General features: G+C 46.1%; 1 protein-coding gene across 2 annotated transcripts in view; it reads left to right on the top strand.

Annotated features, from left to right (window-relative positions):
• RANBP10 (RAN binding protein 10) overlaps nucleotides 1-25,705 on the top strand; it is a 66,754-nt gene that overhangs the window by 3,183 nt on the left and 37,866 nt on the right. Inside the window, exon 3 of one of the 2 annotated variants that reach the window (XM_032614416.1) lies at nucleotides 21,583-21,635. The exons of the other annotated variant lie outside the window; for it this stretch is intronic. Within the exon in view, the coding sequence (XP_032470307.1) occupies nucleotides 21,583-21,635 (53 nt within the window). The remainder of the gene's footprint in view (nucleotides 1-21,582; nucleotides 21,636-25,705) is intronic. 2 annotated transcript variants of the gene reach the window in all.

Below are 25,705 nucleotides of genomic sequence, written 5' to 3'. Positions count from 1 at the left end.
CAGATGATGGTGTACCTGTTTTGTGGGTGAGCCCTGAGCCCCTGGGATGTTTGGTGACCTGCCCTGGCTGTGGGGCTTAGGGTGCAGTGGAGTAGCCTAACTTGTCAGATGCCCTCACCTGATCCCAGACACGTGTGTCCACGCTGCTGCTGCCTTTGCCTGTTGCATTCCTTCCCTGGGTAGAGTGAGGGAATGTCCAGTTGGATTCTTAGGGGATCACAGTGTTCTTAGGGGACAGAGCTGAAAGGTGCTTAGTGCTGAGTGGGCCCAGACTGACTTACGTGCTCTGCACTGGGCTTGACTGAATTAGCATCCCATTGAATCTGTAAACTTGTTTTTCTGTAGATTTGAGTACAGGCCTCCTTTGTAAAAGGTGTTTATGAACCCAGTTGTCAGTGTCATTGTTTTCCAGAAAGGCCTTTGTTCTGACGATGTCTTTTGTAGCAGAACACACTAAGCTTGTCTAATTAGAAAGGTCTCATTTCAAGGGTTATACTGATTCATACCTTCTGTGTGCCAGGTGCATGCTAGGTACAGGGAGAACAACAATAAAGCCTGCACAGGCCAGCCTTATCCTCAGAGAGCCTCTGGCCTATTCTGTAGAGAGTCCACTGAAAGGCTCTCTACAAGAGGAGGCAGAGCCTGGGTATGGTTTTGAGGGATGAGTAGGAGTTTCTCAGCAGGTGAGGCCTGTTGGGCCTAAAATGAGCCTGGTTGGTAACTGGCTTGACATCTCTGTGCTGGGCTTTCTGGGCACTCCTCAAATATAAGGGAGAGCTGGAGAAGGAGGGGTTATGTTTGAGCTAAGAGCCAGGCTTAGACTGATGGGCTTCAGCTGCATTTGCCGAGTCACCAGAGCTGGGAACCCCAGGAGCAGATCTGGTGGGGTGAGGAGACATCAGAGCCCGGCCACTGGTGCCAGGAGATAAGGGCATCTGGGTTGATCTTGTTAGGAAGCCAAGGAGGCCCTGAAACTGAGGGTCCCTGGGGAAATGACATGCTCAGGCAGAGTTCATGGACCTTTGGGTGTCTCCAGCTCTTAGTGATGACACATGGAGGGTGTGGCTGACTAGGTTGACAGATGCTCCAGTGTGACCCTCAAAATAGACTGTAACATCATCCCAGCAGCGGCGGCGGTGGTGGCCTCCTGACATGTGATGAGTGGCTCTACCCAAGAACAGCAAGCCTGGGCTAGAGCACTGGATGGAGCTGCAGGGGTGCGATGCGGGCGCTCTCCTCTCCTCTGCATCTGGTGCTCAGGCCCAAGCCCTGTGGCCCTTTGGCCACAGCCAGCCTGCCTTTCCTTTCACTTGCAGCCAGCTTCCTTTGGCCAGGCAGTAATGTGCTCATCCATTAATTCTCCACATGACAACGAGGCACCCGTTGTTTCGTCCCAGGCCCAGACCTGGGCCCCAGGAGCACAGGCCTGAGGCCTATCTAGAGAGGAGGCAGATAGGCCTGTGCACATGACCTCACAGGCTGGTGTAGGAAAAGCCCCGTCCATGGTGTGTGCTGTACCCAAGGGTGGCCCAGAGGTTGGACTTCCTCCTGTACCTGAGAGTCTGGGGAGAGCTTCATATAAGAGGTGATGATGCTGAATCTGGAAGGGTAGGTTGGAGGGTTCCAGAGGGACAAAGTGAGAAGCGACGCTCTAGATGAAAGGAACAGTGCATCAAAGACGTGGAAGACAGAGCATGAGTTAGGCAGGGGCCAGGTCAGAAATACCTTATGTGCTTTGTCCAGAGAGCTTGGGCTTATCCTGAGGGCAGTAGCGATATACGAGGACTTTGGATCTCCCTGCACTTTTGTTATTTATTTATTTACTTGGCTGCTTGGGGTCTCAGTTGGGGCATGCGGGATCTTTAGTTGTGGCGTGTGAGATCCAGTTCCCTGACCAGGGATCGATCCCAGGCCCCCTGCTTTGGGAGCACGGAGTCTCAACCACTGGACCACCAGGGAAGTCCCCTGCCTGCACTTTTGAGAGTGGATAGGGGAGAAGAAACTCTGCTGGTTTGGTTCAGCCAGGCCCCTCTGGCTGAGATTCCTGTCCGGTGCAGGCCAGTGGCTTTATTTTTATTTTATTTTTAAGAATTATTTATTTATTCATTCATTCATTGGCTGCATTGGGTCTTCGTTGCTGCGTATGGACTTTCTCTAGTTGCGGTGAGCAGGGGCTACTCTTTGTTGTCTCTTGTTGCAGAGCACGGGCTCTAGGCGCGTGGGCTTCAGTAGTTGTGGCTCGTGAGCTCTAGAGCGCAGGCTCAGTAGTTGTGGCACATGGGCTTCGTTGCTCCGCGGCATGTGGGAGCTTCCCGGACCAGGGCTCGAACCCGTGTCCCCTGCATTGGCAGGCAGATTCTTAGCCACTGTGCCACCAGGGAAGCCCTGGGCCAGTGACTTTAGGTCCTTGACTCTGGGCATGGCTTTCCTATAGCAGTTGTCTCTTCTCTCTCTTGGTTGGCCTTTCTCCTGTATGGTGGGATGCATAGGTAGGATGTTGAAGACTGGTAGCCAGAGTGGCTTCTCGGAGGTGAAAGGCCTCTGTGTGTGGCTGGTATTCTCTGGTACTCTGGTTTTGTTAAGTCCCATTTGAAAGACAACATTGTCCATGATTTTTCATGGAGACTCAGAGATCCACTCACCCAGTTAAGATCTCACCTGCCATGTTTCTGGTTTGCAGAGCTACTTGAGCGCAGGCCCTCCAGTCTAGAGACAGCTTGTGGCTGGCCTCTCACCCTGGGAACCCCACTCCAGTCTCTGTGCCTTGTACAGTGCTGTTGAGAAATTTGGTGCTCATCTGTGGACCTGGAGAAGGCCTGTCCTGCCAGCTCTGAGAAGTAGGTGCTGTCTTTGCCCAAGGCAGGTACAAACAGTGATCATGCCCTGTTCTCACCGACATCCCCCCAGTGCTCATGGCCTCAGGGGCAGATGCTGAGCTTTGGGCAGCATCTATCCCTAGTAACACATTGCACTGTTTCTGGAGATGTGGTGTATTGGGGCTCTGGAGCAGCTTGGAGTGTTGTATTGCTTACCTGTATTGGGGGTTAAAGCCCAGGTCTAGTTGGGTGGGTGTACTGAGGTGCAGCTCTGGCCTAGAGTGAGAGGACTGGAGTCCACATGGCATCCTCTTTTCTGGTAAGACCTGTTCCTGCCCTGAGCACATCTGGGCTTCCCTGAGACCTCCCTGCCCACTGTATGTCACCACCCAGGCTTCAACTTCGAGGTGAGAGTGAGGAGTATGGCTTCTTTCTTCATAAATGGGGACTTTCTTGGTCAAGGATCAGCCTCTAGAGAAATTCCTAAAATTCACTTCACGCCTACCCCTCCCCCACCCCACCCCCATTATTTTTTGTTCTCGGGAATGTTTGGTCTTTTCTTTTCTTTTTGGGGGCCACACCGTGCAGCTTGTGGGATCTTAGTTCCCTGACCAGAGATCAAACCCGGGCCCCCTGCGGTGGAAGTGCAGAGTCCTAACCACCGGACCACCAGGGAATTCCCTGGTCTTTTCCCTAGATGAGTCACCAGGTAAGGGAGATTCCCTGTTAGAGGGGAAGCAGGGAGCTCATCAGAGTGGAGCACAGGAGGCTGGTCTCAGCAGCTCTGCATGGCAGGCACTGTGTGCCATCCTATTCTGGGACCATTGGGAGGGAATCAAGGGCCCAGAGTGGGTGGTCAGAGGTTAGAAGGAAGAGACCGATCACTAGGAGAGAGGTGGATAACACCGTGTCAAAATGCAAGGATGTTCCTCTGCCTCCCTAGAAATTTTGTTTAAAATCCACATAAAATGTCTTTCTAGCTCTAGGATCCTTGGTGTTCTGTTGTAATTGAATTGTGAGGTTGTGACTCTTGCTAGAAATGAGACAAGGGGAGTTGGTGCTGGAACAGAGCCCAGCCCCCTGCCATGAAGGGGCCAATGAAAGATGCTCTGGACTGTGTAGGGAAGCGGGGGAGGGGTAAGTCTTAGCATTCCTTGTACACTCTCTTCCTCTCCTACCTCTTGGACCTTAGAGATGGCCTGGGATTCAGGGAAGTTTAGGTTATGGATGACAGGTGTCAAGGCACAAATAACCCCATTGTCCACTCAGCTTGCATGGCAAATGTTACGGATTGATAGCGGCATTCGTTCTTGTCCAGACAGAGCCCCAGATGTTTTCTCACTGCACAATGCACCAGGCAGCTGCTATCTTTTGGTCAGAGTTGCATCATGAGACAAAACCTACTTACTGGTCCTCAGGGCAGAGACAATTTAAGATGAGAAGAGGTGGAGAGAGGAGAAGGGCAGTTGTGTCCAGATGGTCCAAGGGCTCAGCTTGTCTCTTCTAGAGGACATTGCCGAGGCAGAGCTGAACCGAGAGGAAAGAAGTAGAGGGGATGGTTTGCTGAGCAGAACTGGTTATAACCTGGTCTACAAAACCATGTGTCTGAAATTGGCATGGGCTATTTTATAGAATGCTCTCTTTTAATATCAACTGTTGTGTGAGGAGTTTATTGGTAGTTACATTTGCCTTGCCTTTTTTTTTTTAATAAATTTATTTTTTTATTTTTAGCTGTGTTGGGTCTTCGTTTCTGTGCGAGGGCTTTCTCTAGTTGCTGTGAGCGGGGGCCACTCTTCATTGTGGTGCGCGGGCCTCTCACTATCGTGGCCTCTCTTGTTGCAGAGCACAGGCTCCGGATGCGCAGGCTCAGTAGCCATGGCGCGCAGGCCCAGCCGCTCCGTGGCATGTGGGATCTTCCTGGACCAGGGCTCGAACCCGTGTCCCCTGCAGTGGCAGGCAGATTCTCAACCACTGTGCCACCAGGGAAGCCCAGGCTTGCCTTTTTTTTTTTTAACCAAAATGTATTTTTATTTTACCTATAATTTTTTTAAACTGTAAAGGAATACATTCGCTCTTGTAACACCTGACATGGTGTACATTTTAAAAATATCAATAGATAGCAGAAGGGACAGAGAGATGCAGGTTTAAACAAATCCAGGTTATTGCCATTATATATGTTATATCATTTGAGACTAGTGCAGAAAACAGAAACGATTCCAGATATTTTAAGCAGGAAGGGGTTTATTACATGGAATTTGATGCTTTCAAAATTGTTAGGACTTAGTTTCCATGTAATGGTAGGATACTTGAATAAGACCCCGTGCTGAGAATAATGAAAGATGCTAAGTTACAAACCAGCAAACTCAAGGCCAGTTTCTGGATGAACACCTGTAACTAGAGAACACCTGTAACTAATTAAGGGTAATTTCTGAGTACCTAAGAGCATTTGCTGTGTCCACACTGAGCTCTGCTCCAGCTTTATAATTACACAGGGCCAGAGAGGTTAGGGTCCAAAGCTTACGGGATGTGGGGTCTGGTGGGAACCCTCTCACGTTCAGGTGGGGTGCCAGTTGGTTATACCCTCTAGTTAAGGGCAGTGTCTTTGGTTTTGGAATGTGGTAAGCTCTGGAAATTTTCAAGGCTTGGTACCTGAGTTTCCCAGGAGATTCTTTAGGGAAGGAGCCAGAATGCAGGGTTGTGAATAAGCTGCCTAGGGCCACCCATGGGGGCTGTTCCTCCCCTTCCTGTCTTGTGGACTCTCTGGGTGTTTTGATGGTGCTGGTGGTAGTGTATGCATGAGTGTCTCCAGACCCACATTCAGAACCACCTTCCTCTCTGCAAGCATATCCTGTCTCATGGTCCCTTTGCCTTCAGGCTTGCTCTTTCTTGGATGGTACCGGGTTGGGCCCGTTCATCTAATACCCTTCCTCTCAATGGGGGGGCCTGCACAGAATTGGGCTCAGTGCGTGACTGGGTGGCTTCCTGGTAGAGGGGCAGGGTTGGGGTGCGGCTGCTAGAGGAGCAGCTTGTACACAGTAGCTGGTGTCATGAAGGACTGTGGCTTTAAGCAGGTCCGTCAGACCAGGAAGTAAAATCCCCAGCATCAAATATTAGCCCTCGTTTCAGACCTAAATGTCAGTTGGTGTTTCTCCTGAAATGTCTCCCAGGGACCGTTTTGTAACCACGACCTCAGAGATCCCCTCTGTTGTGGAGGCTGTTGATTTCTTATCTGGGGCAGGTTCTGACAGAGACAAGATTGCCAGTCTTGCGAGCTGCGGCTTACGTGTTAGATGTTAAGAGGAAACTGTCCGATGAGATTCCAGTAGATCCTTGGGGGGTCTGAGGCAGGGGACGGGGCAGTGGTGACTGGCCCTTTGACCTGAGAGGCTTGACGGCAGAGCTTACCTTCCTGCAGCCCCCGAGAGCCATCTCAGCCCTGAGGCTGAGGAGCTTGTCTCTTCTCTCCTCTTTGTCACTTCCTACCAGAGCTCTGTGGGCCTGGAGACGTTCAATTGATGGAACTTAAATTAAAAATGTTCAGGCAATTCCCTGGTGGTCCAGTGGTTACGACTTGGCACTTTCACTGCCAGGGCCCTAGTTGGATCCCTGGTTGGGGAACTAAGATCCCGCAAGCCTTGTGGCACAGCCAAAAAAAAAAAGTTCAGGTCCCATAATCATTGGCAACATTTGTTAAAAGTGTCTATGGGCTTGCCAGTCCATAAAATCCACCTTCCCTCTAAGGAGAAATGGATGAAAAGTAAAAAGAGTTAGTTCTGTGTTCTTCACTCCTGTCATCTGCTGTGTGCTTATGGTGAGGGACTTCTTTCTTCTGGCCCTGACATGAGGCCAGGATACTCTGATGCTTTCCACTGAGCTCTGCCAAGCCCTACTTGTCTTGTCCGGAAAAGCCAGATGAGGCTAATGCTGGCCTGCAGGGCCATAGGGGTGTTTTTGGTGACACTGTGTGTGTGTGTGTGTGTGTGTGTGTGTATGTATGTATGTATGGTAAAATAAATATAAAACGTACCATTTTAGCCATTTTTTTTTTTTTTTTTTTTTTTTCGGTACAAGGGCCTCTCACTGTTGTGGCCTCTCCCGCTGCGGAGCACAGGCTCCGGACGCGCAGGCCCAGCGGCCACGGCTCACGGGCCCAGCCGCTCCGCGGCACGTGGGATCTTCCCGGACCGGGGCACGAACCCGTGTCCCCTGCATTGGCAGGCAGACTCTCAACCACTGTGCCACCAGGGAAGCCCCTTAGCCATTTTTAAAAAATAAATTTATTTAGTTTTGGCTGCGTTGGGTCTCTGTTGCTGTGTGCAGGCTTTCTCTAGTTGTGGTGAGCGGGGGCTACTCTTCGTTGCAGTGCGCGGGCTTATAATTGCGGTGGCTTCTCTTGCTGCGGAGCACGGGCTCTAGGCGCGAGGGCTTCAGTAGTTGTGGCACGTGGGCTTAGTTGCTCTGTGGCATGTGGGATCTTCCTGGACCAGGGATTGAACCCGTGTCCCCTGCACTGGCAGGCAGATTCTTAACCACTGCGCCACCAGGGAAGTGACCATCTTTTCAGTTCTTTTGAGTGTACACTTAAGAATTGCTTGATTAGCCTTCCATGGCGGTCCAGTGGTTGGGGCTCTGTGCTTCCACTGCAGGGGGCCTGGGTTAGATCCCTGGTCAGGGAACTAGGATCCTACAAGCCCCGTGGTATGGCCAAAATAAAAAATAAAAAAAAGAATTGCTTGATTGTTCCATGTTTAACTTTTTGAGGAATCACCAAACAATTTTCCAAAGCAGCTATACAATTTTATATCCCCACCAGCAATGTGTGATGTTTCTAATTTCTCTACATCCTCACCAACAACTTATTTCCTTCTTTCTTCCTCCCTCCCTTCCTCATCCTAGGTGTGAATTAGTATCTCATTTTGGTTTTGGTTTGCAGTTCCTAATGACTAGTAACGTTGAGCATCTTTTCATGTATTTATTGGCCATTTGTATATCTTCTTTGGCGATACAAATGTCTATTCAAGTCCTTTGGCTATTTTATAATTGTTTGTCTTTTTGTTGTTGAGTTGTAGGAATTCTATATATATTTTGAATAGTAGATCCTTATAGGATATGTGAATTGGAAATATGTTCTCCCATTCTCTAGTTTGTCTTTTCACTTTTTTTTTTTTTTTTTTTTTTGCCTCGCTGGGCAGCTTGTGGATTCTCAGTTCCCTGACCAGGGATCAAACCCGTGCCCCCTGCGGTGGGAGTGTGGAGTCCTAACCACTGTACCACCAGGGAATTCCCTCTTTTCACTTTCTTGATAATGACCTTTGATGCATAAAATTTTAATTTTGATGAAGTCCAGTTCATCTATTTTTTTCTTTTGGTGCTCATGCTTTTGGTATCATATCTAAGAATCCATGGCCTAAACCAAGGTCATGAATCTTTTCCCCTATGTTATCTTCTAAGAGTTTTATGGTTTTAGCTCTTGTATTATGATCATTGATCCGTTTTGAGTTAATTTTTATATAAGGTATGAAGTAGAAATCCAGTTGTCCCAGCACCAATTGTTGAAGAGACTATTCTTTCCCCATTGAATGGACTTAGCATCCTTGTTGAAAGTAATTCAGCTGTATAAATTTATTTCTGGACTTTTACTTCTATTCTACTAGTCTATATGTCTACCTATGCCAGTACCACACTGTTTTGATTACTGTAGTTTTGTAGTAAGTTTTGAAATTGGGAAGTATGAATCCTTTAACTTTGTTCTTTCTTCAAGATTGTTTTAGCTACTTGGGATCCCTTGCAAGTCCATATGGATTTTGAGGACTGACTTTTCCATTTCTACAAAAAAGACTGTTGGAATTTTGGTAGGGATTGTGTTGAATCTGTAAATCAATTTAGAGTATATTAACAATACTCTCCATCTTCACAATATTAAGCTTTCCAGTCCATGAACATGGGATGTCTTTCCATTTGTTTTTGTATTCTTTAATTTCTTTTAGCAATGTTTTATAATTTTTTGTATACAAACCTTTTATCTCCTTGGTTAAATTTATTCCTAAGGGTTTTTCTTGTTTGTTTCTTTGTTTGTTTTGATGCTATTGTAAATGGAATTGTTTTCTTAATTTTCTCCTTCGATTGTTCAGTGTTAGTATATTGAAACTGCTTCTTGTGTGTTGATTTTGCATCCTGCGACTTTGCTATTTATTAGCTAGTTTATTAGGTCTAGTAAGCTTTCTGTGTATTGTTTGGGACTTTCTATATATAGGATTTTCTAAATATAGGATCATGTCATCTGCAAATAGAGATAGTTTTACTTATTCCTTTCCAATTTTTATGCTTTTTATTTCTTTTTCTTGTCTAATCGGTCTGAGTAGAACTTCCAGTACAGTGTTGAATAGCAGTGGTGAAAGGTGGACATCCTTTTATTGTTCCTCATCTTAGGGTAAAAGCTTTCAGTCTTTCACCATTGGGTATGTTGGCTGTGGGTTTTTCGTAAATGCCCTTTATCATGTTGAGGAAGTTCCCTTTTGTTCCTAGTTTTCTGAGTGTTTTTATCATGAAGGAATGCTGGATTTTTCAAATGCTTTTTCTGTCAATTGAGATGATCGTGTGGTTTTCTTTTTCCTTCTTTCTGTTAATGCGGTTTATTATATTGATTGATTTTATTTTTTTCCTTTGGCTGCATTGAGTCTTCATTGCTGCGTGTAGGCTTTCTCTAGTTGCGGTGAGCGGGGGCTACTCTTCGTTGCGGTACGTGGGCTTCTCATTACAGTGGCTTCTCTTGTCGTGTAGAACGGGCTCTAGGCACGCAGGCTTCAGTAGTTGCAGCACGTAGGCTCAGTAGTTGTGGCATGCGGGCCCTAGAGCACACTGGCTTCAGTAGTTGTGACGCATGGGCTCAGTAGTTGCGATGCGTGAGCTCTAGGGCATGCGGGCTTCAATAGTTGTGGCTTGCGGCCCCTAGAGCACAGGCTCAGTAGTTGTGGCGCATGGGCTTAAGTTGCTCCACAGCACGTGGGATCTTCTTGGACCAGGGCTCGAACCCACGTCCCCTGCATTGGCAGGCGGATTCTTTTTTTTTTTTTGCAGTACGTGGGCCTCTCACCAATGTGGCCTCTCCTGCTGCGGAGCACAGGCTCCGGACGCGCAGGCTCAGCGGCCATGGCTCACAGGCCCAGCCGCTCCACGGCATGTGGGATCTTCCCGGACCGGGGCATGAATCTGTGTCCCCTGCATCACCACCAGGGAAGCCCCAGGTGGATTCTTAACCACTGCGCCACCAAGGAAGTGCCTTGATTGATTTTCTTGTGTTAAATTGCCCTTGATTTCCTGGCATAAATCTCACTTGGTCGTGATATTAATCCTTTTAATGATGTTGAATTTGGTTTGCTATAGTTTTGTTGAGGATTTGTGCATCTCTCTTCAGAAGGTATATTGATCTATAATTTCCTTTTCTTTTGATGTCCTCTTGATGGCTTTTTGATTGCTGTTCCAGGGTCTGCCCCATCTTGGTCTTGGAACTGGGTACAACACATTTGCAACAGTACCCAGACTTTATTCTGCCAAGAACTGAAGTCTCTAGGCCAGAGCTGGGAAGGTGCTTAGGAGCCCGTTTAGTCCAGCCTCTCTTCTTCTGATAGGGAACCTGAGATGTGGGGTGAAATCAAAGACCCACAGTCCTGAGTTAGGCTGCAGTGTCTGAGACCAGGCTTCAGAGTCTGGGATGTTGTCTCTGGAGCCCTGCCGCAAAGTGTCCCTGTCACTTTAAAACTCTTCAGGGGCTTCTCTTCAGGAGGCAGGAAGGGAATGTCAGACTTGTTGCCAAAGAGGTTCCTTGCGTGGAGTGCTCCAAGCTATCTCTGAGGACCAGGTGGGGGATTACAGCAAAGGGGTGGTCTCCTCCCTCCAGGCCTTGCTGTATATCTTCGAAGGGTGTGAGAGTCCAGAGGCCTGCTTTCTAAGGTCCTGTCCTCTGTCTACCCCCAGGCCTGCCTGGGTCATGGAAGACTCTTCAGTCAATTAGAGCTGTGCTGAGGCTGTGTCACTTCAGCGGGGTCTCCTGAGGGTCTCCTCTGGGTTATGCTTGGGATGCACCAGGAGCTCCACCTCCTCTACTGAGCATGGATTTTGACCATTTCTTGCTGTTTCTGAAGGTGTGCTCTTCTGATGCAGATTCAGCCCTCCTGTCAAGGCTCAGGGAAGTGAGTATACTGAGGAGCTGACCATGAAGACCAGGTCTCTCATTGCGTCTCTCTGGCATTGAAATGTTGCCCTGGGACAATCCAGGGAGAGTCTGATGGGTGAGAGCCAGCAACCTCCTCAGTATGCAGCCATCAGCTGGCTCTTGAAAATGATTTTTCTATGATTATCAAAGTAATTTATGTTAATTGTAGAAAATCTGGAAAATTAAAGAGAAAAAGGAAGAATCTGAACTGACTGGAACATGCTCGCAACTCTCTGCGTGACTGCAGTGGTTTCAGCGGACTGTTGCTTTTGTGGGAGAGTCAGCAGAGGCGGATGGAGGGCAGCACGGACCCTAGAAACGACCAGTCCATTCTCAAGGCTGGTCATTTTCCAGGGCCCTGGTTTGGACCTGCTGCCTCAGGGTGGACCTGGCTGTGTGGTCAGCCGAGGGCCACTGCTGCTGCTGCTGCTCTTCTCTCCTGCTCTCTGGGAGATCCTGACCCAGCCCTCTTCTCTCTGGAGCCTGACAGAGAGGCGGAGTCACTCTTCTAGCCCATGTTGTGGTTTTTGCGGTGAAGAGTAGAGACTGAGAAGGTAGAGGCCGACTCATGGCCTCTCTGCCATGAGAGCTCGTCTGTTGTCCCTCTACACTTACTGGCTGTTTCACTTCTCTGACAAACGCTATTTTCTATTTTGCTACCATATTAGAAGAAAGGAGTAAATCAGATGGGTTTACCTTTCTTTCAGTCATTTTATGGGGTAACTAACTGTTCCCCCAAGCTTCTCAGATATATCCTGCTACTTGAAAAGAAAGCCCTAGTGGAGATGTGAAGTGTGGGGAACTAAGCTCTGTCTGTGCCTGTCACCAGCTTGGGGAGTGAGAGCCCTTGTTGCATCCCTCCCAGGAGACCATGGCAGCCTGTGTCTGTCAGTGTTCCTAGCATTGCCTGACCCATTACCAAGAAGGAAGCAAATGCTCACCTTCTTTCTCCTTGGCAGTCCCATGTAAACAGGCATTTGTTTTTAGATGTCCTAAGATCCAGGCCTTCAAGGATGGCCTACTTTCCTTTACCAGATTCCAATACTAGAAGAGCCTCCAGCGCATGAACTAGAGGACAGTGGGGTTGTCCACTCATTTCAGTGGCTGCCCTGAGGGCTCTCTGGATTCATGGTGATAGCTGAGGAAGCAGACTCTGACAGGCCAAGTGATGTGCCCTTGGGCACATGGTGAAGAGGTGATTTGAATCTGGGTTTGTCCGATATATTTGCTCTGATACAGGTATGTTTCCTATTCAGCTGTTTGTGCACAGTGTAAAGGCTTGGAGCAGAGCTGGAGCAAGGCTGCTACTGACAGGCACTTAGGCTCCAAACTTTCCAAGTACGTCTCAGAATTGCCCTTTCTTTGGTGACTGGTTGTGTTGGGATGTGTCCTGGGCAGCTCCTCCCCCACCCAGTAAGTTCACCATATTCTAGAGAACACTTGGCTCTCTCCACATCTTGCCATCTCACTGTTTCTTTCCTTGTCCAGCCTTGTCATCTTCCACTGGGATGATTTTGGTAGCCTCTAGTTTTGCCTCTTCAATCCATTTTTCAAATATCAGATGTTTGATCAGTTGTGCCCTTTCTTAAACCCTTTCTGCAGCTTCCCAGTGACCTCCCATGAAGTTCAAACTCCTTAAGCTAGCATGCAGGCTGTGTGTGAATAACTTGTTTCCGGCTCCAGCTTTGGCTCTTTTTAGGTCTACCCAAGCTGTGACCCAGCCACACTGAGCTCTTCTCACTTCCTTGACCACGGGGCTGCTTTCTTGCCTCTACGCCTCAGCACATTCTGTTGCTTCTGCGTGGAACAAGCTCCTTTTTTTCCCCCCTCATCTCCTTTACTAGGTCTTGGCTCAGCCTTCGCTTCCTCTGGGAACCCCCCACTCATTGCACCCTGATTCTCTGGCCCACCCCTGACTTGGCACTGGAAACTGTTCCAGGGCAGGGAATCCACCCTTGTGTCCCCAGCGCTGTACTAGCCACAGAGGATCTTTGTGGAATGGTTGACTACAGAGGCCTCTATGAAGAGACATGTATCACACCTGTTTTTACAACTTTAGCAAGGACCCAACAGCAGCAAACAACCCATTCATTTTCAAGTGCCACCAGAGATCAACGGAGGGGAGGCAGCGTCAGGGTGACTTCTTAATGTCATTCTTCCTGCTTCTTAGATCCAAAGGTGAACATACTTGGGTTTGGGTTTTTTTTCCTTATTGTTTTGCCTCATTCATGGCAGCCCATCGGAGAGCTGTGACCACATCAGTCCAGGACCTGGCAAGGCACTACACATGTTACTCATTGGTGATTTTTCTTTTTAATAAATTTATTTATTTACGTATTTATTTTTGGCTGTGTTGGGTCTTCATTGCTGTGGGCGGGCTTTCTCTAGTTGCGGTGAGTGGGGGCTCTTCATCATTGCGGTGTGCGGGTTTCTCATTGCGGTGGCTTCTCTTGCTGTGGAGCACAGGCTCTAGGCACGTGGGCTTCAGTAGTTGTGGCTCACAGACTCCAGAGCGCAGGCTCAGTAGTTGTGGAGCATAGGCTTAGTTGCTCCGTGGCATGTGGGATCTTCCCAGACCAGGGCTCAAACCCATGTCCTCTGCATTGGCAGGCGGATTCTTAACCACTGCGCCACCAGGAAAGTACCCTCATTGGTGATTGAGAGCAAACCTCAGGTCTTACCTAGATTTTTTGTGAGTGGATGGAGAAGTGAACTTCCCTTGTGCCTGTTGTGTTACTAGGTCTGTTGTTGTAAGTCATTTAATTTCACAGTGCTGAAGTCCAATGTCAGCAAGAGGGGAGAATAGTACTGGGGATGTTGTGGCTGAGTTCAGAGCTCACTTATCTGTCATATAGCTCTGTCATGACCTCATACCACCTAGAAGCTGAGGTTCCCATTGAAATGTGGCTGAGAGAGAGCCTGTGACTTTGGTGATAAAATTCTTTACCAACCTGTGAATGGATGAACCCTAGGCGTTTGTTGAATGTCCATTATTTGCCCAGCACTGCACTTGAGTCTTGCTTTTCCTCTGAGGGCTGGAGGCTCCAGCCCATAGCCCCAGCATCCTGAGGTGGGCAGCAGACACAGCACCTGTTCTCCCCACTGTGGCACGAGACGTAGGGTTGGAGCCTGCAGACTTAGGCTCCATCTATTGTGCTTGTTTGTTTGGGTTGAGGGATTGACGTTTGGGAGATATCAGAACCAAATAAACTCATATTCACATGCTGGGTTTTTAGCCAGAGATGACACCTTGGAAAAGGCAGGTAAAGATATTATCTCCCTGGACCCTAAATGACCAAGCTTGAAGAGAGGAAAAGACTTTATGTAATAACAAATGTTATAATTGGTGATAGTGGACTTGAACCTTTTTTTTTAAAGCAGTTCTGATATGTGTTCATTTATTTTATTGTGGTAAAATATAAATACATAACATAAAATTTACCATTTTAATCATTTTTAAGTGTACAGTTCAGTGGCCTTAAGTACATTAACATTGTTGTACAACCATCACCATCATCTGTCTCCAGAACTTTTTCCATCTTGCCAAACTGAAACTCTGTACCCATTAAACAATAACTCCCTATTCTCCCCTCCCCCTAGACCCTGGCAACCACCATTCTTTCTGTTTTTATGAATTTTATTTCATTTAGCATAGTGTCCTCAAGGTTCATCCATGTTGTAGCATTTGTCCGAATTTCTTTCCTTTTTACGGCTGTATAATATTCCATTGTGTGTATATACCATATTCTGTTTATCTACTCATCAATAGAAACTTTCTACCCGTTAAAAAACAAAAATTCAACTGGTGAATTTGAAGATTTAATTGGCTTTATTCAACGGTTCATGAATTGGGCAACATCGCATTTAGCAAGTAGAGAGATACTCCTTCCAAGGGGTTGTACAAAATGAAAGGTTTTTATCTGGCAGAAGGAGGGTGGGGCAAGAAAGTTATTAGAAAAAGAAAAGAAAGGATTGTTTCAGGCAGGACATCTTTTGCAGGAAGGGAATGGTGGGGTTTTATCATACAGATTACCTCAGTAGTGCTAATCAGGAAATTTCAGATTGATTGTTTAAAGGTCACATTCCTGAGAGAGGTTCAAAGTGCAATTAATTTTTTAAAAATTAATTAATTAATTTATTTTTGGCTGTGTTCGGTCGTCGTTGCTGTGTGCGGGCTTTCTCTAGTTGCGGTGAGTGTGGGCTGCTCTTTGTTGCAGTGCCTGGGCTTCTCATTGTCCTGGCTTCTCTTGTTGCAGAGCACGGGCTCTAGGTGCACAGGCTTCAGTAGTTGTGGCGCACAGGCTTAGTTGCTACGCGGCATGTGGGAATCTTCCCAGACCAGGCCTCCAACCCGTGTCCCCTGCGTTGGCAGGCAGATTCTTAACCACTGCGCCCCAAGGGAAGCCCTAATTTTTTTTTTTTTTTTTGGCGGTACGCGAACCTCTCACCGTTGCGGCCCCTCCCGCCGCGGACGCGCAGGCCCAACGGCCACGGCCCACTGGCCCAGCTGCTCCGCGGCTTGTGGGACCCTCCCGGACCGGGGCACGAACCCGCGTCCCCCTCATCGGCAGGTGGACCCCCAACCACTGCACCACCAGGGAAGCCCTACTTTTTTTTTTAATTGGGGTATGGTTGATGTGCAGTGAAGTCTTGGTTTGCTGTCCTAGGGGCAGATAACTCCATTTTGGTCTTGTTATTTCTTTTTAATACACCTTTGGCTGATTGTGAATAAAGCCACTATGAATCTGGGTGTCCAGATACCTGTTAGAATTCTGCTTTCAATTCTTTTGGGTATATGCCCAGAAGTGGAATTGTTGGATCTTATGGTAATTCTGTGTTTGAATTGCCATATAATTAACTGCCATACTGTTTTCCACAGTGGCTGCACCATTAATACACATGGGTTTCAGTTTCTCTACATCCTCACTAATACTTGTTATTTTCTGTTTTTTTGATAATAACCATACTAAAGGGTGTGAAATGGTATCTCATTGTGGTTTTGATGTGTGTTTCCTAACAATTAGCGATGCTGAGCATCTTTTCATGTGCTGATTGGCCATGTGTATCTCTTGTTTATTCAAGTCCGTTGCCCATTTTAATAGAGTTGCTTGTTTTTTTGTTGTTGATTGTAAGAGTTCTTTGTATATCCTGGATATTAAACCCTTATCAGGTATATGATTTGCAAATATTTTTCCCATTTCTTTGGTTGCTTTTCACTGTGTTGACAGTCCTTTGATGTACAAAAGTTAGATGTAGTCCAATTTATTTTTTCTTTTGTTGCCTGTGCTTTGGGTGTCCAAAGAATCCAGGAAATCATTGCCAATTCCAATGTCATAAAGCTTTTCTCCTCTGTTTTCTTCAAAGAGTTTTATAGTTTTAGGTTTTACATTTAGGTGTTTGATCCATTCTGAGTTAATTTTGCATATGGTGTATGGTAAGGGTCTCCAACTTCCTTCTATTTTTGTTGTTTTTTTTAATAAATTTATTTTATTTATTTTTGGTTGCGTTGGGTCGTCGTTGCTGTGCGAGGGCTTTCTCTAGTTGTGGTGAACAGGGGCTACTCTTCGTTGCAGTGCACGGGCTTCTCATTGTGGTGGTTTCTCTTGTTGTGGAGCATGGGCTCTAGGTGCGCAGGGTTCAGTAGTTGTGGCCCGTGGGCTCTAGAGCGCAGGGTTAGTAGTTGTGGCGCATGGGCTTAGTTGCTCTATGGCATGTGGGATCTTCCCGGACTGGGACTCGAACCTGTGTCCCCTGCATTGGCAGGCGGATTCTTAACCACTGCGCCACCAGGGAAACCCCAACTTCATTCTTTTTTTTTTTTTTTTTAACGGTATGCGGGCCTCTCATTGTTGTGGCCTCTCCTGTTGCGGAGCACAGGCTCCGGATGCGCAGGCTCAGCGGCCATGGCTCACGGGCCCAGCCACTCCGCAACATGCGGGATCCTTCCAGACCGGGGCACGAACCTGTGTCTCCTGCATCGGCAGGCGGACTCTCAACCACTACGCCACCAGGGAAGCCCCCAACTTCATTCTTTTGCATGTGAATATCCAGTTGTCCCAGCACCAGTTGTATATCTATTTGGATATCCACATGTCCCATTTGTTGAAAAGACTATCACTTTCCCATCGAATCGTCTTGGCATCTTTATTGAAATCAGTTGACCACATATAGGAGAGTTTATTTCTGGGTTCTTAATTTAATTTTATTTATTTATTTATTTTGGCTGCATTAGGTCTTCATTGCTGTGTGCGGGCTTTCTCTAGTTGGGGCAAGCGGGGCCTACTCTTCATTTTGGTGCACAGGCTTCTCATTATGGGGGCTTCTCTTGTTGCGGAACATGGGCTCTAGGCGCCCGGGCTTCAGTAGTTGTGATGCGTGGGCTCAGTAGTTGTGGAGTATGGGCTTAGTTGCTTGTGGCATGTGGGATCTTCCCGGACCAGGGATCGAACCTGTGTCCCCTGAATTGGCAGGCGGATTCTTAACTACTACACCACCAGGGAAGTCCCCAACTTTTCTTTTCCCAAATGGATGGCATTGATTCTGTATGTTGCTTTCGGTAGTATTGACATCTTAACAATATTGTCTTCCAGTCCGTGAACACAGATGTCTTTCCATTTATTTGTTTCTTTTTACTTATTTATTTAAATACTTAAATATTTGGCTGTGCTGGGTCTTATTTGCAGCATATGGGATCTAGTTCCCTGACCAAGGACTGAACCCGGGCCCCCTGCATTGGGAGTGTGGAATCTTAGTCACTGGACCAACAAGGAAGTCCCTGTGTCTTTTTAAAAATTTATTTATTTATAAAAATTTATTTATTAGCCGTGCCGCATGGCTTGCTGGTTCTTAGTTCCCTGACGAGGGATCAAACCCCGGGCCCCAACAGTGAAAGCCCTGAGTCCTAACCACTGGATTGCCAGGGAATTTCCTATTTCTGTCTTCTAAAATTTCAGCAACATTTTAGTTTTTAGTGTACAAGCTTTTTGCCTTCTTGGTAAAGTTAATTCCTAAGTATTTTATTTTTTTTGATGCTACTGTAAATGGAATTATTTTCTTGATTTCTTTTTTCCTTTGTTCAGTGTTTATGTTGAAGCACAACTGCTTTTTGTGTGTTGATTTTGTATCCTGTGACTTTGCTGAATTTGTTTGTTAGTACTAACAGTTTTTTGTGGAATATAGGATTCCTACATATAGGATCATGTCATCTGTGAACAGAGATAGTTTTACCTATTCCTTTCCAATTTGGATACCTTTTATTTCTTTTTCTTGTCTACTTGCTTTGGCTAGAACTTCTAATACTCTGTTGAATAGAAGTGGCGAAAGCAGGCATCTTTGTCCTGTTCCTGGTATTAGAGGAAAAGTTCTCATTCTTTCACCATTGGATATGATGTTAGCTGTGGGTTTCTCATATAAGGCCTTCCTTTTATTATGTTGAGATAGTTTCCTTTTATGCCTAGTTTGTTGAGTGTTTTTGAGAAGTAATTTAATATACCATACAATTCACTCACAGTGTACAATTCACTGTTTTTTTAGTGTATTCACAGTGTCCTTATAGTTTTTTTTCTGCTCTTTGCTGATCTTAGACTGGTTGGTTAACAGTTTTTAAGTGTATGAAGACTTGCTGGAAGGCTGCATCTTTTTGTAATTTTAGAACATCATACTTTTGGAAAAGACTTAATATCATCCAATGTTTGAAAAATTGGGACTCATTCCCTTTGAACACTGACTTAGCTTGACCTCATATGAACATGCAACTTAGGCTTCTGTGGGGCTGCTCCCTGTGTCATTGACACGGGGGCATGACATCCAAGTGTGGGTATTGGTCTCCTCTGTGTGCTCTACCCTTAGCTTATCTACTCAGATTCTCAAGTTGACCCTGGGGTTTGAACAGAGGCTCCCAGGACATCCACTGGTAAACACTGTCCCACCTGTGGGGCAGAGTCTACAGGGAGGTGTTGAGGGCTAACTGCTGGAGGTGGAAGAGGCTTTCCCTATACAGAGACATAAGCAACTTGTGTTTGAGTGCATGTGTCGTAGTAGTTCCCTGTTCCCATGGGAAGTTGTGGAACCAGAGCTCTGTTGCTGGTGGCCAAGCATACTCTTCCTGGATGACCCTTGACCTCCCCTATTTGCAGTAGCCTTAAGCAGTTGGGGGTCACCCAGGAAGCACATGTGCTTCAAACACAAGCCCTCATCTTAGTGTCAGGAAACCTGTATGCCAGGGATGGGATCACATGTGATGTTGGGCAGAGACCAGGCCCCTCTAAACAGGGCAGGATAAGTGGCCTGGCATCCAAGTCAGGAAAATTCCTGGCTATGTTGCATTTGCATATGTTGATTGATGACTGCAGGGGCAGTTGGGGTAATTTGCTGCTTGGTCAGCTGTGGTGTAAAGGGAATGGAGACCAACTTTTGGCAGCATCTTCCACGTAAAGTAAGGAAGCTGATTATTTGGGCTGCTGTTTTTCTGGGCAAATGTGCAGGTTTTAGTCTAATGGGAATCCTGCCAGCAGGCTTACACAGCTTCTGCTCCTGATGGTCCTTGAAGGTCCCCTCCTGGCAGGAGGTAGCAGGCAGTTTGAGAGTCTTTTGAACCATGGGAGTCATTCTTTGAAGTGCTGTTCCTTTCCCTTTTCTCCTTTCCCTTCCCTCCCCTTTCCCCTAACCCCTGCAGGCCAGTTATTCGGCTGCTGCTATGTGTTGATGCTCTTGTTTCCTGGGTCCTGCCCAGCAAGATGGGGGGTAGCTGGTTTCAGGGGAAAATGGGTGGGTCAGAGCCTTCCTCCCTGCTCTCCAACACCCAGTGGTGCAGCTGGCCAGAGAAGGGCAAAGGGCCATTTGCTGCAGGTGGAAGGCTCGGAGCTTCAGGAGCACCACGTTGTGAGGACTCTGGTAGTGTTAGGAAACAGGTACATAAGGTGCATGGAACATGCCAGGAGAGAAAAAGAATGGCCCAAGGTGGGGAAATGTATGTAAAATGGTTTCTTGCAGAATTACAACAGGGAACAATTAGAATGTAAATGTAAGCTACTTGGAAATGGTCAAAATAAGGCAACCCCATGTAATTGCTTTTTTAAAAATACATTTTTTATTGTGATAAAATATACATCACATAAATTTTATCACTTTAACTATTTTTAAGTGAACAGTTCAGTGGCATTAAGCTCATTCACATTGTTTTAATTTACTTATTTATTTATTTTTGGCTGCATTGGGTCTTCGTCGCTGCACATGGGCTTCCTCTAGTTGCGGCGAGCGGGGGCTACTTTTCTTTGCCGTTGCACGGGCTTCTCGTTGTGGTGGCTTCTCTTGTTGCGAAGCGCAGGCTCTAGGCACATGGGCTTCAATAGTTGCAGCACGCAGGCTCAGTAGTTGTGGCACACAGCCCTAGAACACGTGGGCTTCAGTAGTTGCAGCGTGTGGGCTCTAGAGCGCAGGCTCAGTAGTTGTGGCACATGGGCTTAGATGCTCCGCGGCATGTGGGATTTTCCCGGACCAGGGATCGAACCCGTGTCCCCTGCATTGGCAGGCAGATTCTTAACCACTGCGCCACGAGGGAAGTCCTTATTCACATTGTTAATGCAACTGTAAAGTTACCCCTTAGCCGTCTTGGTTGGGGTAACCGTAAAGTTACCCCAAGCCGTCTTGGTGTTTTCAATATTGTGAGCTTCTCAACTACCTCTTGATGCTCATATGTGGTTAATTCAGGCATCATGTGTGGGTTTCTACTATTTTACACTTAGATAGTGTTGACTTGTTTCTCTTATTTCTAAGTTCTTGGGGAAATAACTCACTGTTTCTTTGTACACTACAAATATTTAGACTAAAAAACCCTGTTCATTTCCTTTTCTGACCTGCCCTCTCATGAGTGCCACTGAGATATCTTTGACAGAGTTGCCCAGCATGGGTCCCACCTGGCTGTAGCTGCCTAAATTGTTTAGGTACCTGGGTGGGAAGAGTACGGGGTGGGTCTCTGGGGCCTCACACACCACCACCTTCAGCTTTGGATGACTGAGGAGACCAGTGGTGAATGTATAGGGCAAGGGTAATGAATTTGGAGACCCCAGAGAAGAAGCCCTGTGTGAGGGGTCTTTACGATCCTATATGGATCCAGCTGGCTTTACTTCTTCCATGTTTTGGTCTTTGCTGAAGAGTGACTTGTCCCTTTGGGCTTGATCTTGCATTATTCTGCCAAGCACTACCTAGGATTGAACTAGTTACTTTAGGCACTTCTTGGGAATAGATTCCGCCACCTTAGCTGGAGCCAGAAACCAAGGGACTGGAAGCAGTGACTGCAGGAAACTTTCCTCTGAAACTGAAGCCGGTGGTTCCTGGTTACAGACACTACCTCCTGTTTCTCCAGCTGCTTAAGGCATTGAGAGATTTCCATTAGAAAATCAAAATGTAAAGGTTCTCCAAGAACCACTAGTTTGTTAAAAGTGTCTCTACATTCATTGCTTTTCCTGTTTTTCTGTCTTTTACCAAGAAATATTTGAGAAGGGAGATGCATAATCATTTGCTAACCAGAATTTTTGTATGTATGCTTTTTCAAAGGTACATGGGAATAGGACTCTCAGCTCAAGGCGTCAACATGAACAGACTTCCTGGTGAGTCATTGGCTAAGAGAACATTTTTCTGCTCTCTTGATCCATTCTGTGATGAGAGTCATGGTGGCAGCCAGCAAGCTGGAGAGGACTTTGTTTGCTGGCTGCCTACTTGCTAAGCCAAGCCATTGGGTGGAGGATCCTGAAAGGTGGCCATTGGGCCGGGCTGGTGTGGGCTTCCATTCCAAAAATTAATTGCCAAGTGATTGTCCTTCATGGAATTTGAACTGTTTACAGTCAAAACCAAGTGACCTGAGCTTGCTCCCAGTGGGAATACACCTCATTAGCCCTCACTGCTATTGGCCTTTGCTTACCAGCATGGGACTCTGGCATATATGGAGAGGAAGGCTGCCACCAACATTGTTTCCTTTTTTATCTTACCATGTTAATGACCAAAGTCTTTAAGTCACATTGTGACTTGTGGAAGACAGTTGAGGCAGTTTCTTAATAAATAGGAGGATGTGCGTGAGACTTAGATTTACAGTCAGCAAACCTCAGATTTGTGGAAGGCTCTGGACCCTGCAGGTGGGCCTTCTCTACCACCCAGGCACCCTTTCAGCTGTCTTCTGCCCAGCGGTTCATGCCCAGTCCTGGGCTAGGCGCAGTTGAGGGGACAAAAGCCTCTACCAGAAGCTGGTGGGTTCTAGAATATGGTCCTCAGTCCATTTGTCCCTTGAGTGGTGTAAGTGGCATGGTGCAAGCTGTCCTGACACTGTCACGGAGGCAGGAAAAGTCTTTGTGTTTTTGCTCGGGCCCTCTCTACTTTTTGGCCTCTGACACAGAGAAGGCAGCTGGCTTTTTCCAAAGAGTGAGTAGCACTTAAACCGTATGTCTTTTCCAATCTATGTTTAATATCAATCAGGTTTTTTCGTCTTGACTAATTTCAAGTACTTGAAATCTAGACCTGCTCAGGATTCAACTAATTGTCAGGAACCTGACTTTTTAAAAAAAATTGGCTTTGATCTGAGCAAAAACTGTCCTTTAGTTATTAATCAGAATGTGTGTGGCATGTTTGGCCTCTTTGTGTAGCATGCAGCTGTGATCTTTGTTATTCAAGCCTTGGCCTTAGCTGACTAGATGTATCTACAGTGTTCACAGCTCTGTCTCATTGTGAACAGGGAGCTTAGAAAAATAATTTCCCATCAAAGGTAAACTGATTCTTAAATCTTTTTCTTGCACTAAATGTGCTCTTTGAACTTTTGCATGGCTTTGGTGGCAGAGAAAAGAGACTTTTATAGGTTCGTTTTACAAAAGTAACTACTATAATCTGTTATTGGGTGGCACTTTAAGCAACTCTGAACATTGGTTAAATGAATTTTTGTTAATCTGTAAAAGAATACTGTGCAGCCATGAAAAAAATGAGGAGGCTCTTCAAGTACTGTTTTGGAGTAATCTCTGGGATATATCACTAAGTGAAAAATACAATGTATATTATGCTACCAAATGTAAAAAAAAATGAGGGAAAATGAATATATCTGTATCTGCTTGTACGCGCATAGAATATCTTTGGAAAGCTAAGAAAAACTTGTAATATTGGCTGTCCCTTGGGACAGGGTAGCTGGGGATAGGACTGGGAAGGAAATTTTTCACTTTTGAAGCTTTCACATTTTCTTTCTTGTGAATATATTACCTGTTTTAAAAATATAAATAAAACTAAAATAAAATAACCAAAAGCAAATGCCCCTACATCAAGAAGCCCTCATGCCTGTCTTTTAGCTGGTCTTGGAATGCAGTCTTTTACCATGTGCATGATATTCTGAGTTCCACACACTCATCCTTCTTTAGTAAGAATCGTTTTCGCCTGGCCATTGGGTTTGGGATCCATGGTGTGGAGCAGGTGAGGTAGGAGGAGTTCAAGGTCTGCCTAAATTGACCTGAAACTGTTTGAGATGGAGCCATGTGGAGCTGTCTCAGTCTGTTTGCCTTGTTCATAAGATGGGTCTTTTGACCCCTGTGGGCTGCTTAGAGGTGAGCTGCGGGTCTTGTGCTTTGACATTGTTAATGTAACATTGTTGTGAAGTCAGACCCTGCCTGGCCCTGTAGGGAGAAGGGGCTTGGGGACAGTGGATAAGGTGTTAGTTCATGCACTAACACATCAGGAAAGCTAGCACCTTTTTTACATCCTCACTGGTGCATCTCTCTTTCGGCAAGAGAAAGGAGCCTCAGTGTTCTGTGGATATTGTACCTGTCTTCATTTTCACTCTGCCTGCCAGCTCCTGCGGGTTTTCCTTCCTGCTGTATCTGATCATCTCTCTGATTATTCCTTAAGGTGGAAAGTAGGAATCAGGTTGCATCTAGATAGGGATTCTCCCTAGGAATGATGGATGCCTCTGGCTTTCCCGGATACAGGGCTGGTTGAATGGCTGCGCAGACCTACTACAGGACAGATGTGGGGATAGCAGCAAGACACTCCTCTCAGGAATGATGGGGGGGCCTGCCACTGTTCATCCCAGCACTGGGTTTGGAAGATCAGAATCCCCTTTGGTGCTTTCCATTTCCTGGGGTCACTGTGTGTGTGTGTGCACGTACACGCACGCATGTGTGTGTGTATGATGAGCGTAACATTCTCCAAAACCAAAAGTATCATCATTCATAAACAGTTATACCTGAAACTACTTGGATGTATTTTGGTAGTGAGGTGAGAGGTAGAGGATGATAACAGCTAAAGCCTTTCTGCCAGTTGCTTCTGATTTCTAAGAGGTCATTGGTTGAGGTGAAAGCTATTTGGACTGTTTGGATGTATGGTTGGTGGGAGGGGAGTGATGGTAGTGACCTTAGCTGTGTCTAGAATTTGAGACTTTGGTGTTAACTCCAGATGAGATGTTTGAGGGTTGATGTATCTCCTTGATAGATACAGGTGTATTTAGTGGAGGGTAGCTGTAGGGGTGGTTACTGCACCACAGCACTGTGAAGTGGTGTTTCAGCCTGGCATTTAGGGGCAAATAGGAGTTTGCCCGATGGTTTTGGGCAGTGGTACTTTAGGGCCTGAGAGTGGATCCATAAGTTTTCTGCTGTGATGGGATGGCTTCCTGGGAACAGTCAGGATGAACCAGTTGAGGGAAGAGTCTTGTGTACTATGGCAAGGGGCCTGGACTTCTGTATATATAAGCAGTGGGAGCTGCAGGAGTGTTTTTTTTTTTTTAATTTTTGTTGAAGTATAGTTGATTTACAATGTGGTGTTAGTTTCAGGTGTACAGCAAAGTGAATCAGTTATACATGTACATATATCCTCTCTTTTTTTTTTTTTAAGATTCTTTTCCCATATAGACTATTACAGACTATTGTGTAGAGTTCCCTGTGCTATACAGCAGGTTCTTATTAGTTATCTATTTTATATATAGTAGTGTGTATATGTCAGTTCCAATCTTCCAATTTATCCCTCCCCCGCCATATCCCCTGGTAACCATAAGTTTGTTTTCTACATCTGTGACTCTACTTCCGTTTTGTAAATAAGTTCATTTGTATCCTTTTTTTTAGATTCCACATATAAGTGATATCATATATTTGTCTTTCTGTGTCTGACTTACTTCACTCAGTATGACAGTCTCTAGGTTCACTCGTGTTGCTGCAAATGGCATTATTTTGTTCTTTTTTATGGCTGAGTTTCAGGCGTGTTTTCAGCAGAGGCAAGATGTGATCATATTTGCTAGTTCAGGAGTGAACTAGTTTAGAAGAGGCCTTCTAGAAGGGGTCAAGGCTGGGCTGGGGCTCCTGGGCAGTAGAACTGTGAGAGCTCAGGCATGTCAGGGAACTTCAGGAGGTGGTAGATTAATTTATCAGTGAATCCATCAGGGACAGTTGGTCTTTTAGGGAGGACATGTTTTGGTGTTCTCTTCCTCTCTTGTTAGCTTGTTCAAGTAGCAGCTTTTTCTTGTGGCATTGCTTTTAGTATATTCTGCTTTGGCCATCTGGTTCTCTTAATGTATAGGAAAATGACTATGATTAATATTACTGAAACCTAAAAATGTCTTTGTGACTGATCTTTTAGATTAATTGAATCCGTTTTGTTAATTATTAAATAAAGAACAATCACTGTTATCAATCTGTTGCTTTCTTTTTTTTTAATATTTATT

Source organism: Phocoena sinus, chromosome 19, assembly GCF_008692025.1.
Source record: "Phocoena sinus isolate mPhoSin1 chromosome 19, mPhoSin1.pri, whole genome shotgun sequence".
In the NCBI taxonomy this organism is placed as follows: domain Eukaryota; kingdom Metazoa; phylum Chordata; class Mammalia; order Artiodactyla; family Phocoenidae; genus Phocoena; species Phocoena sinus.
This window is presented reverse-complemented; position numbering and strand designations above follow the sequence as displayed.